Source organism: Henckelia pumila, chromosome 1 (genome assembly GCF_033568475.1).
Source record: "Henckelia pumila isolate YLH828 chromosome 1, ASM3356847v2, whole genome shotgun sequence".
NCBI lineage: Eukaryota > Viridiplantae > Streptophyta > Magnoliopsida > Lamiales > Gesneriaceae > Henckelia > Henckelia pumila.
Window position 1 is genome coordinate 108,981,499 of NC_133120.1, and position 13,568 is coordinate 108,995,066.

Genomic DNA, 13,568 nt, shown 5'->3' on the forward strand with positions numbered 1-13,568 from the left:
TTCCAAGCCCCGGAACTAGGGGTGCAATCGAGCCGAATATTACACAAATATTAATATTCGAGCTCGAGCTCGAAACATATGTTCGATATTCGTATTCGATTCGAAGTTCAAAAATATGAAAAAATTTGGCTCGAGCTCGGTTCGAAATGATGTTCAAGCTCGAGTTCGATTCGAACTATTCGAATCTTCATTCGAATATTTTTATCCAATATATGACATAAAATAGAGAAACAAATTAGGAAATGACCAAAGACAGAATGAAAAATTCACCAAACTTGTAAAACAGTGCAGAATAATAAAGTTCATCAGCTTACACATTTGAATGAGTTAGCAAAAATCAAGCTAATGACTAAAAAACTTCCTCCATCTAGGATTCAAATCCAAACTAAATAGAGATAGTCACAACCTAATTTCTACCCTGCCAAGTCCCAAGTTAATCCATTGTTGGATTTACATACCAAAATATACAAAAGTTCCAACTGATACCTCTCAAGTCAAGCAATTGTTGTTTTTACTACCAAATATACAAAAGTCCTAACTGTTACTCCCAAGCCAAGCCATCGTTGCTTTTACCATATCAAAATATAAAAAACTTCAAGTCCCACACTTCTAGATCTGAAGACCTGTAAATAATAAAAATAGTCACAATATGCACATAATGCTTCCTTTCGTATCTGAAAACTGTTGCATATTAGAGTCATACTCAGATTTAAGCAAAAAAAATAAAACGTATATGACTTGATGTTTTAAAGAAACACAAAAATATGTATATTAGAGCTTATATGACTTTGATATATGAAATCTGTTGCATACTCTTATATGCAACCCAAAAACAGAATTTCAAGTCCCACATTTTCACACATGAGTATGACTCTAATTTGCAACACAAAAATATAAGTTTTAAGCACATAATGCTTCCTTTGATATCTGAAATCTGTTGCATATTCAAATACACATGTTAGTAAACTCAAATAAAATGTCAAAAATGAAATTAAAACTAATTATACTTTAGATATACAATAATTTACTTTAAAAAATACCTGTTCTTTAAAGTTCTATCCATCAATTTAATCTATAGGAAGATCAATTGTCAAAGCTTGCTTTTCAACTTGCAATAACAAAGAAATTCATCATTTAACAGCTTAATTTTAAAAAAAAACACAGAAAACTTTATATCATTACCTTAATTTTTTTAGTCACCCCATGTCGTTTTCGACTCCAATCTCCACCGCACATCAACATTTCTATTGTTGTGGGAGCTAAAGAAGCACGATACTTGTCAATTACACGAGTTCCAGCACTAAATGTTGCCTCTGAAGCTACTGTGGTAATAGGTATTGCCAATATATCTCTGGCCATAGTCGACAACACCTGAAATTTTTATGTATTGAGCTTCCACCAACCGAGAGCATCAAATGTTTTGCTCGGATGCCTGTGACACCCTTCTTCTAAATACACATCTAACTTAGATTTTTCAGGCTGTACCATTTCAATTTCATTCAAATAAGAAGAGAATTCAGACCATCCCAAAGCAAAACTAGTAATTTCATCCTTACTTTGAGTTGACCTGCTGCTGCCACCTTGAGACTCAGAATTGGTTCTTGTTCCTTGAATTTTTTGAGCAACTGCATCTGAATATTCTTTGTAAATTACATACAGAAGCTTCTGAACCTCTTTAATATTACTTTCTGCTTCAAATGAGGTATAAAGTTTAGGAAAACTAAATTCAAGTGCACGCATTTTGCACCTAGGATCCAAAACACAACCAACAGCCATTAACAAATTGCATTCACCCCAGTATTTATCAAATTTGGCCTTCATTTTTTGCACCATTTTTCTGATAAACTCTTCCTCGTCACAAGATCTCTTATCCAAGACTACTATTACTCGAAAGACTTCATTCAGAAAAAGATTGGCAGTGGGATACTCACTTCCAGAAATTATGTTTGTTGCATCATAAAATACTTTCAAAATTGAAAATACTTTATGCAATTTTTCCCAATCATCTTCAGTTGGACAATGAATGTAGCTTGGTTCCCGATCTTTAAATCTTGGAAACACATCTTTGAAAGCAATTGCTGTTGCTAACATCTCATAAGTTTAATTCCATCTTGTCTTACAATCATCAACCAATTTTCTTTCATTTAGTTTCAATTGCTTCACAATTTCAGCAAATTGAATGAGTCTAGTATCTGTTCTTCTAATGAAATCCGCGCTTTGACGAATTACATGAACAATCCCCCTAATTTCACTAAGTCCATCTTGAGCTATAAGATTTAAAATGTGAGCACAACATCGCACATGAAATAATTTCCCCCCACAAACCAGATTTTTATTTATTCTCAAGAAATCTTCCTTCATATATTTAATTGCAGCATCATTAGCACTTGCATTATCAACAAAAACAGTAAACACGTTATTTTCAATTTCCCATTGCCTTGCACATTTTAGAAGAGAATCTGAAATTTGAGGACCACCCCGAGGGGGAGGAATATGAAAGAAATTGAGAACACGTTTATTCAATTTCCAAGATGAGTCAATCCAATGACCAGTGATCACCATGTGCTCTAATTTCTGATTTTTTGACTTCCATAAATCTGTTGTGAGACTAATCTTTTCTATATTTTTCAGCAATCCATGCAATTTTTTCTTCTCGGCTTCATATATCACTGAACAACTCTTTTTTGCTGTTGTTCGTGATATACGAGTCCACTCAGGCATTCCACGTCTACAAAACATATTAAAACCTTCTTCTTATAATAATGTAAATGGATGTTCATGCATTAATATCCTTGTGGCAGCTGCTTCTTTCATGCGTTCCATGCAAAACTTTTCATCATGTAACAAAGGTGACATAGTTGTCTCTACACTTTCGAAGCCTAACACTAGCTGTTGTTGTTTGAGTTTATCATGTTGTTTTTTAGACTCCAAGTGCTGGACACAATGGTCTAAATGTCATATTAAGTGTGATGTAGTACCTGAACCTACATTGCGAGTAGTTTATGACAATGTTTGCACTTGTACTTGAACTTTTTCCCACCACCTTTTGGGTCTTCAACTTCAGTCATCTCTGACCATACATCAGATCTCTTTTGTCTCTTTGTCTGATGAAGTTGATTGTCATCATTAATTTGCACATCCCCTTCTATTATTTGTTCTTGGGTCTCATTTGAATCTAACGAAACTTGGACATTAGCTGAGTTTGCTGCAGGAGCTGAATTAGCCATACCTGGAAAAAAAAAAGTATGCTTTAGAGTGAATATATAAAGATAACCCGTTAAACATAACATGGATAATTTTTTTCATCATATATAATATAATATAATATAAATAAATAAATAAATAGATACAAAACCATGCATAATTAAATCTTTGACATTGTTGACAGTGTACTACGTGCAAGTAAATTGGAAACTAAATACATATAGATAAATTCATAGATACAAGTCAGTTAGAAATTAAATTTTAATATTGCAGTTGTATCCCAGTGTACTAATTAAGTGCAAACTGCATTCTCCAGACTTTTTGTACCATTATTTCCATTAAAAGAGAATAAAATAGAGATGAAAATATTTTGACATAGGTACCCAACAAAGACTGACAATTTCTATTATTTTCACATGAGCATTGGTAGTCCAAACTCGTTGTTGAGGAGTGAAACTTCAAAATACGTCATCTTTTAAAGAAAATTAGACCTTTAGTTTCTAATTGAGAACATAATCCTATTAGATGGACTCACCAACATTTAAATCATAGACTTGACATCTGCCACCAATTTGTGAGATTTGACCAACGAAATTTAATTTCACGTGGCAATATGCTCATTCTTATAATCAACAGACTATAATCTCGTGTTTGCCGCCATAGATGCACAGGACACCTTTTATCAAACAAGGCAAGTACAGAGGTAAGGAGCAAAACAATCGAACAATGATGCAGATCAATATACGATTGAGGGGTTAAGAGATACAAGATAAACTTGATAAAAGAGAAGTCTATGCACTGTTTCAGAAATATAATAAAAAGAACAAAAAAGATAGAAATATATGTACATACTCTCGGAACGAGGGGATCTGCTTGGACGTGTTGCTTTTTTATTGTTTCTCTAGCTGGAAATAGACGTATGCTTAAAACCCCCTCTTTATCTGAATAAGAAACAATAACGTCATTTATTCACTTGAAATATGCCATAAAAGTACCAGGAATGCATCGATCTACACTTATTCATCCCATTCACGCTATTCGGACGAAACGACTTTCATCAGGAAAAAAAATAAAATAGATTCATGAGCAAAAAAATATACTTACGGTTATGTAGATCTGAGATCCAAAGTCAGATTTCAAGTGTGAGCAGTGAGGGCTGAGGACTGACCGGATTAAGAGTTACTGTGAAAGAGGTTGCGCAAGAAGAGAAGAAGAAGTCATCTAGGGTTAATGAATAATGATTCACACGATTCACAGCACAGGTGTAGTGATATATTTAAATTTGAATATATATTTAATATTTAATTAATTTTTAGTATAATATGTAATTAAATATTATATATATATATAATATTAAATAAAAGTTCGCGAATAGTTTGTGAGCTATCGAACAAAATATTTTAGGCTCGTATTCGGCTCGATAAATTTTCGAGCATGTTCGAGCTCGGCTCGAGTTCGATAATTTTGAATACGTATCAAATATTTATCGAGTAGGCTCGAAAAGCTCGTGAACGTGTTTGGTTCGATTGCACCCCTACCCGGCACCCATCTTAAGCCCAAGGCATATATAAGCCCTTGGCATTATATAAGCCCGGGAGGTTTCAGGCATCGGCACCCATCTTAAGCCCTTGGCATTATATAAGCCCGGGAGGTTCCAGGCCCCGACACCCATCTTAAGCCCAAGACATATATAAGCCCTTGACATTATATAAGCCCGGGAGTTTCCAGGCCTCGGCACCCATCTTAAGCCCAAGGCATATATAAGCCCTTGACATTATATTAGCCCGGGAGGTTCCAGGCCCCGGCACCCATCTTAAGCCCAAGACATATATAAGCCCTTGGCATTATATAAGCCCGGGAGGTTCCAGGCCACGGCACCCATCTTAAGCCCAAGGCATATATAAGCCCTTGGCATTATATAAGCCCGGGAGGTTCCAGGCCCGGGCACCCATCTTAAGCCCAAAGCATATATAAGCCCTTGGCATTATATAAAGCCGGGAGGTTCCAGGCCCGGGCACCCATCTTAAGCCCAAGACATATATAAGCCCTTGGCATTATATAAGTCTGGGAGGTTCCAGGCCTCGGCACCCATCTTAAGCCCAAGGCATATATAAGCCCTTGGCATTATATAAGCTCGGGAGGTTCCAGGCCCCGGCACCCATCTTAAGCCCAAGGCATATATAAGTCCTTGACATTATATAAGCCCGGGAGTTTTCAGGCCTCGGCACCCATCTTAAGCCCAAGGCATATATAAGCCCTTAACATTATATAAGCCGGGAGGTTCCAGGCCCCGGCACCCATCGTAAGCCCAAGACATATATAAGCCCGGGAGGTTCCAGGCCCCGGCACCCATCTTAAGCTCAAGGCATATATAAGCCCTTGGCATTATATAAGCCCGGGAGGTTCCAGGACCGGGCACCCATCTTAAGCCCAAAGCATATATAAGCCCTTGGCATTATATAAACCCGGGAGGTTCCAGGCCCGGGCACCCATCTTAATCCCAAGACATATATAAGCCCTTGGCATTATATAAGCCTGGGAGGTTCCAGGCCTCGGCACCCATCTTAAGCCCAAGACATATATAAGCCCTTGGCATTATATAAGCTCGGGAGGTTCCAGGCCCTGGCCCCCATCTTAAGCCCAAGGCATATATAAGTCCTTGACATTATATAAGCCCGGGAGTTTTCAGGCCTCGGCACCCATCTTAAGCCCAAGGCATATATAAGCCCTTGGCATTATATAAGCTCGGGAGGTTCCAGGCCTCGGCACCCATCTTAAGCCCAAGGCATATATAAGCCCTTGGCATTATATAAGCCCGGGAGGTTCCAGGCCCCGGCACCCATATTAAGCCCAAAGAATATATAAGCCCTTGACATTATATAAGCCCGAGAGTTTCCAGGCCTCGGCACCCATCTTAAGCCCAAGACATATATAAGCCCTTGGCATTATATAAGCCCGGGAGATTCCAGGCCTCGACACTCATCTTAAGCCCAAGGCATATATAAGTCCGGGAGTTTCCAAGTCCCGGCACCCATTCTAAGCCCAAGGCATATATAAGCCCTTGGCATTATCTACTCTTTATTTATATAGAAAAATAAGGCATCAAACAATGGATAAAGAGAACAAATGAATTGCATTGATGATAAAGGATTACAAGAGAAGGGGCTTCTATGGCCCAAATTACAAATAAGTAGGTTTAAGCAACTGGATTCGTCAACCCCTCCTCACCTTCAACAGCTGAGGCTCCACCAGTTTGAGAAGTTTCTGCCCCTTTAGGCCCTTGAGCACCAGGAAGGGAGTCGATAGCCTTGTCCAAGTCAGGGAAGTCCTTCTTCTCTGAGGACCATAGCCCGACCTCTTCAAATTGATCCCGGCATTTGTAAAAGCCAGTCTGGAAGAAGGTGTAGGATTTGTCCACCACAGCCTCCTGTAATTTCGCAGAGGGCAAGACAGCAGCCTTGAGTTCCTCTTCAGATTTTAAGCGGGTTTCCAGGGCTAACACTGCTTTTTCGGCCTTATCTTGGGCCGCTATCACATTCGCTCGGGCTTGGGAAGCTTCATGTTGGGCTGCCTCTAGTTTAATCATAATCGCCATAAGACGACCTTCACTTTTCCATGCGGCAGTTTGAGCCTCGGCCAAATATGTCTGCGCAGATTGTAGGTTTTTATCAGCCACGTCTAAGGAAGAACGGAGGCTGGACACCACTTGATCATGGGTCTGCCTCATCATCTCCATATCTTCCCCTAGTTTTTTGTTCAGCTCAGAGGCGCCCCGGGCTCTCTCCGCTTCTATGTTGGCCCGATCTATCTCCATCCGGCCAAATCGGGTGGCATCTTCATAACTGTCCACCATCAGATGCAGCCCCTGAAGACAAAAGTGTTAGAATAGAGGACGTTAATAATATGGAAGCAAGAGGGGAAAGTGAACTTACAGACAGAATCCAATTGGTGCCCTCGAAATACTTCACGTTAGGGCCCCGGTGGTAGAGGTAATTCTGTTCTGCAGGGGTCAAAAGACCCTTTAACAGCCGCACTCCCTGGCCAGAGGCTCCGGCATGGAATATTCTCTCCTTAGCACCCGGGGGAATACCACCCGGTGCAGCTTGATAGAAGGGAGCCAGAGTAAGTTGGGAGAACCAGGGACCTTCAGGTTTCGGTTGGGGCAAAGGCAGAAGAGGGCCAGAAGCAGAAACTTTAGCCGTGCCTTTATCCTTAGAAGTCCCGGTTTGAGCCTTCTTTGGACGAAACGAGGACGGGGCTAGCTTTTGTTGGACATCGGAAGTGACAGGGGGTGGGGAATCATGGCGTAGAGCCGCCGATTCTACGCTACTGGAGCCACGAGCATTGGCACCAGAGGTTGACGATGTCGATTCAGACATTGTCGCAAATAAAAACAAGGGGAATGTAGTAGGTAGTGGATGGAAAACTTACAAAAGATTAGTACACGCGAACGGAGTTTGAAGAAATCACCGAGGGGTAGCAGCCGGAAAAATTGCAGAAGGAGGTAAATGTGAGAAGAGGAAGAAAGTGAACTGTGGAAGAGGAGATGGTTTATATTTACAGTTTCATGGTGAATCTGGGCCGTAGATTTAGAGATGATCGGATGGTGGGGGTGAGCTTCGGAAGTTGAACCGGGCAGTGTAATGATGGTGCAGGCAGGTGAAAGGACAGGTAACGTCCATTGACCTTGAAAGAGTGGGTGCCCAATGAGCCAACTTGTGGCTATGGGCTTTGATGACTCTTTGTATAAACAATCTTTGTTTAATGTAATTTACACTTTTATTAATGGCAATGACTTTATCTTTCTTCATATTGTTATATTGTGATATACTTTTGTTGTTTTGATAAAGACCTTGAATATACTATAGTGTATGTAAGATGTGGTAGAACATGGAGATGTCTATCATGAAACACATCTTATAGTCACTGTATATTCTAAAACCGTTCCTAGTCAATTGAGCCGTCCGATAATAAGGATAAGGATCGCTCGAGTTTGAGACTAGCATTTGCGATGCAGAGTACCACGTTTCATTCGTAGGGAACATGGAGATGTTCGAAGCATGCAAATGGATATTCATATGATGAATAATCGAACTACACTATCCGGACTTTCCAAGTGGTTATCACTTATCGAGTGGATAAAGTCCGCGGTTTTGGTTGTACACCATTAGTCCTTACTACTTGAAACATCATGGAGACTCTATATGCTAGTACTGTGCTTTGACTCATTTACCGACTCTATGGGGGTCATCAGGTGTCGAGATTGGGTACATTTGCAACACATATAGGAGTCGATGCATTGTTGTCAAGGATTCACCACATACTTGCGAGTGTGGATATCCTATGCGATCTGAGGAGATATTAGTGTGACGAATCTCTGGCCAGAGTACTTGATGTGATTTAAGAAATGGTTTCTTAGTAGCACATGCGATGTCACTAATTTGATCTTCAAGATGTATTGCATAGTTATCGAATCTTGAGCGACTCTCGATATACCAATGGTTGTTGATTCGATCGGGATATATGGATGAAGGGACCATACTGTACGCTAACCAAAATCTACTGGTTCTTGTAGGCACTATCAGTGATACCTAGGGAATCATGGGGCGATGTTGCTAGGCGCTTTACCATGATTCATTGGGCAAGTCGGAAAGTGTTGTTCCGAGTCACAAGGAGTTGTGAGCCCACGGCTAGCTGTATCCCTGAACCATTGAGGGTCACACAGTGTAATGGAGTTTTAATCCCCGTTGAGATAGTTAAATTTAAAGAGTTAAATTTAATGAATAAAGAAGTTGGACTTCTTAATTAAGAGTAAGGGAGTAGGATTTCCTAAAATGACATAGGGATGGACATTTTTGGAAACCACTGAATTCGGATTCAGGAAAATTTATCTTGACTTTAAAATGTGCAGAAATGGTTTCTGTGCACATTGGTGAAATCGGTTTATCAATCGGAGTCACGATGAATTTTATATTAATTTCTGAACATGCGGGCTTTGCTTGTCGGGCCTCAACTTATGACTAATGGGCCCTAAGCTGTTAGTGGCCTGCATTATAAATAAGTTATTGCAGTACAGAAATTATATACAACTGGTCATAATTTTGAGACAGAGTTTTCGAAACCCTAGCTCTCTCTCTCACACGACCGCCGCCCCTCCCTACTCTGGTTGAGATTTTCCGGTCTGTAATTTTGAATTGAAGTCAGGATTAACGAATCAAATTCGTGATTCTCTTCGCAGAAAACTTCTGATAGATTTTCTAGTGCAATCTATCAGAGGGATTAAACCTCCATTCGTGGACCTGATTGAAGGACAGAATATTCATCAGTTCCAGGGAGAGACAACAAGAGCAGATTAAATCTGTTGGTGTCCAGAATCTCGATTCGAGATTAAAGGTAAAATTATATAATTGTTATTTAATTTTACACACACACAAACAATTTAATCGTATGGTTGATACCCACACTATGGAATTGTTCCATATTAAATTTTTAAACTTCCGCTGCACCGGGTATCAATACCGATTGATCTGAACGCCGCGTTTTTCCAACAGTGGTATCAGAGCCAGGTTGCTCAGATCAAACGATTAAATTAATCGATTGTACAAAAATTAATCAATTTTAAATAAAAAATTTTTTCCGGGCAAAATCCGGGCAGCGATTGGATCGCTGCCCAGGGTGGCGCACAGCGCCGCCCAGCGCTGCCCTCGGGGGCAGCCGGGCTGCCCCGGCCCGACCCACGGGGTGCGGGCCGGCCCGGGAGTGTCCCGGGCGGCCCGCGGGAAAAATTATTTTTTATTATTTAAAATTAATTTTAATGTGTTAAAATTTTTTTTTCGGTCCGGTCAAAAATTGTTTTTTATTGGTTCACGAGTCATCGGATCGAATTGTTCGAGTCCGAAAATTTTAAAATTGATTTTTGGATAAATTTGAATTTTTGGAAAATTTTGATATTTTATCCTTAAATTGAATTTTGAAATCAATTATTTTTGGTACAATTGATGATAAGATTTGATCTTATAGATATATTAAGTAAAATATGATTTTATCTATAAAATTGGATTCTGTAGATAAAATATGATTTTATTTGATAAAAAGGTAAAATATGATTTTATATGTAAAATATGATTTTATATATAAAATATGATTTTATCCTGTTTAAATTCAAATTGTCATATGCATGTTATCCAATAAATTAATTTTGAATTAAATGTTATTGGATAAGGATGATCGATTGCCATGACCAATTTTGTAGGTGTATGTTAGGAATTTACATTTGTTTTTATTGTTGTTGGTTTTATTAATGGGCCTGATTTATGGCCCAATATGAATGTCATATGTAATAAAAGTGGGCTTGGTTTATGGCCCGTTCCCACCCCTAAAAATGTATCCCCTACTTGTCATTGTTATTTATTGTAAATACATTAGATTTAGTGGGAGATCAAGATTTGAAGATGGTGGGCCCAGCAGACAATAAAGACAGAAGAAATGTAAATTGGAAGCTAATGTAATAGGATTGCATTGCATACTGCATATAACCTAGGATTGGACTAAGACTCGTGATTGGCAACCACGGGTCAATTAGAAATGGAATCGATCATCCTATATAATATATGATATTATGATTGTATGCATGTTTTAGACATAATTGTATGAATCCGGCAAGCATACAATAAATTGAAAAAGATGAGACAAATTTTTATAATTAAAAATCCCTCATTTTAAATATGATTTAAAATTAATATCAAGATAAATAAAGGGAAATTTAAATTTGTTTAAATATTCCTACCTTCCATCAACGGTCAATGTATGAGATGCTACCCGCGGATACGGTCCGGCTCATATTATTGGGGGGGCCCGTCCGTCGGAAAGCTGTACATTGGATCGACACATGTTGTAAGTTGGGTGGAACTCCCATGGGATCGGCTCATATTATTGGGGGATCCACATGGCGACCGTCCATCACAACTTACTATTGATGGGTCATCTTGACATGTCACTATAAACGGCGTCATATTATTGGGCCCTTATTGGACATGAGGTAAACACATGGGGGTTGCTTTGGAAGCAATTGGGCTCTACCTTTTGAGAATTATGGTTGGCTGATATTATTCGGGACCATAAGTTTGTCAATTGGGCTCCATGTTCTCACTAAGGAAAAAGTTTCCCGTTTTCACTAGAGGGTAGTGAAATCGTTAAAATAGTGGGAGTGAGATTCATAAAATTAAATTTCGCCTATTTTATGTCTTAGTAAATTGCTTAAACAATCATTGATATTTGTCTGTTTTCTTTTCAGTATTTCATAAGATGAATTTGCGTAATCCATTATTCTCGATCCTCGAACAAAACAAGTTGACTGGCGCAAACTATACGGAATGGTTTCGGAAGTTGAAGATTGTCTTGACTTCGGAGAAGATGCTCTACGTGTTAGAGAAATCACCTCCGAAGGAAGCACCAGCTGACGTAAGTCCGGAGGAATTGGCCAAACTTGATGCATGGTGGGACCATGACATCAAGACCAAATGCTATATGCAAGCCTCGATGTCTGATGAACTCCAGAGGCGATTTGAGGACACCGTGAATGCTGCTGACATTCACGCTCAACTCAAGGAACTCTTTGGGGCTCAATCGAGGGCTGAAAGGTTCGCTACTGTTAAGGAGCTGATGACGTGTCGCATGCGTGAAGGGACTTCGGTCCGTGATCATGGGGTACGAGTGATTTGGCTCATACAGAAGTTGGCAACCCTTGATTTGGTGTTGGAGCATGAACTCAACGTGGATTTACTGCTTCTGTCTCTACCTTCTTCGTTTGACGGATTTGTGGTAAATTTCAATATGAACAAGATAGAGGTCACCCTTGAAGAGATGGTCAATATGCTTGTGACATATGAATCCACATTAAAGAAGGATAAACCAGCTTTCTTGGTGGGCTCCTCATCTTCTGCTAAGAAGGGGCCAAGTATGAAGGGTAAGAAACGTTCTGCCCCACCCAAGAAAGTCGAGCCAGAGAAGAAGCACAAGACAAAGGCTTCAAAAATGGAAAAATCCAAGGATGTTTGCCATTACTGCAAGAAGCCCGGTCATTGGAAGCGCAACTGCAAGGAATATCTAGAGCAGTTGGGAACTGCGAAGGGTATGTTCTATATTGAAATAAACATTTCACTTAATACTACTTCTTGGGTATTGGATACCGGATGTGGATCTCACATTTGCAATGATTTGCAGGTGATGACAAGAAGTCGCAGGCTTAGAATGGGTGAGACCCAGCTGAGGCTCGGGAATGGTTCCATAGTTGAAGCTACAGCCATTGGAGATGTTTGTTTAATTTTGCAGAACGGTTTTAAGTTATTTTTAAGAGATGTTTTATTTGTTTCGAATTTAATTAAAAACATTATTTCTATTTCTATGCTAGATAGAGATGGTTATTCTTACAATTTTGTGAATGGGATTTGCAATATTTACAAGAATGAATGTTTGATTGGAAATGGACAACTTGAAAACGATCTATACAACTTAAAACTAAAAGACGTTCCAATAAATTATGTTGATAAACCGGCGACAACAAACAAAAGGAAAATCGATAGTCAAAACCCGGCAAACCTTTGGCACGCTAGACTGGGTCATATTTCCTCAAGGAGGATGAACAAGCTAGTGGGAGAGGGCATGTTTGATATGTCTGATATTAACTCTCTACCTACTTGTGAATCCTGCCTAAAAGGAAAAATGACTAAATCTCCTTTTAAGGGAAAACCTGAGCGTAGTCAAAATCTGTTGGATTTGATCCATACAGATGTTTGTGGACCATTTAGAGTTGGGACTCAATATGGTCACACCTACTTCATTACCTTTACTGATGATTATTCAAGGTATGGGTATTTATATTTAATGAAATATAAGTCTGAAGCATTTGAAAAGTTCAAAGAATTCAAGGCTGAAGTAGAAAACAAGTTAGGTAAAAGTATTAAAGCACTTCGATCGGATCGAGGTGGAGAATACTTGAGTACCGAGTTTTTGGACTATCTGAAAGAGAATGGGATTCTCTCTCAGTGGACTCCTCCTATGACACCACATCTTAATGGTGTATCGGAGCGTCGTAATCGAACTTTGTTGGACATGGTTCGATCTATGATGAGCTTCACTGAGCTTCCACCTTCGTTTTGGGGCTATGCGCTTGAAACGGCGGTATTGTTGTTGAACAACGTCCACACTAAAGCAGTGGACAAAACACCATACGAGTTATGAAATGGCAAAGCTCCTAAGTATTCGTACTTGAGGATTTGGGGATGTCCTGCTTACGTGAAGCGGACAGTGAGAGATAAGTTGGATAGTCGATCCAGCTTATGTTATTTTGTGGGGTATCCGAAGAA

General features: G+C 39.4%; 1 protein-coding gene across 6 annotated transcripts; it reads right to left on the reverse strand.

Moving 5' to 3' along the window:
- Positions 1-258: 258 nt before the first annotated feature.
- On the reverse strand, positions 259-4,442 carry LOC140889563 (zinc finger BED domain-containing protein RICESLEEPER 2-like). Of its 6 annotated transcripts, none has more exons than XR_012152145.1 (6): positions 4,309-4,442; positions 4,057-4,145; positions 1,486-3,229; positions 1,183-1,371; positions 1,041-1,108; positions 259-623 (listed from the first exon to the last, which is right to left on the reverse strand). XR_012152145.1 is itself a non-coding variant. In XM_073297285.1 (6 exons), exons 4-6 carry the CDS (start codon positions 2,089-2,091, stop codon positions 570-572), a joined length of 849 nt encoding a protein of 282 aa, XP_073153386.1. In that variant the 5' UTR covers positions 2,092-3,229; positions 3,740-3,880; positions 4,057-4,145; positions 4,309-4,442; the 3' UTR covers positions 259-569. The 6 variants fall into 6 exon arrangements, 3 of the variants coding, with proteins under 3 accessions (XP_073153386.1, XP_073153381.1, XP_073153391.1); XM_073297285.1 differs by lacking the exon at positions 1,041-1,108 and adding an exon at positions 3,740-3,880; XM_073297280.1 differs by lacking the exon at positions 1,041-1,108.
- Positions 4,443-13,568: the final 9,126 nt, after the last annotated feature.

Excerpts from the sequence above, each read along its gene's own strand:
- LOC140889563 (XM_073297280.1), bottom strand. The coding sequence starts at position 2,091 with ATGTTAGCAACAGCAATTGCTTTCAAAGATGTGTTTCCAAGATTTAAA. Across the intron at positions 1,372-1,485 it reads ATTTGAATGAAATTGAAATG|GTGTTGTCGACTATGGCCAG; the intron begins GTACAGCCTGAA and ends TAAAAATTTCAG. Across the intron at positions 624-1,182 it reads GGGTGACTAAAAAAATTAAG|GTCTTCAGATCTAGAAGTGT; the intron begins GTAATGATATAA and ends TATTATTTACAG.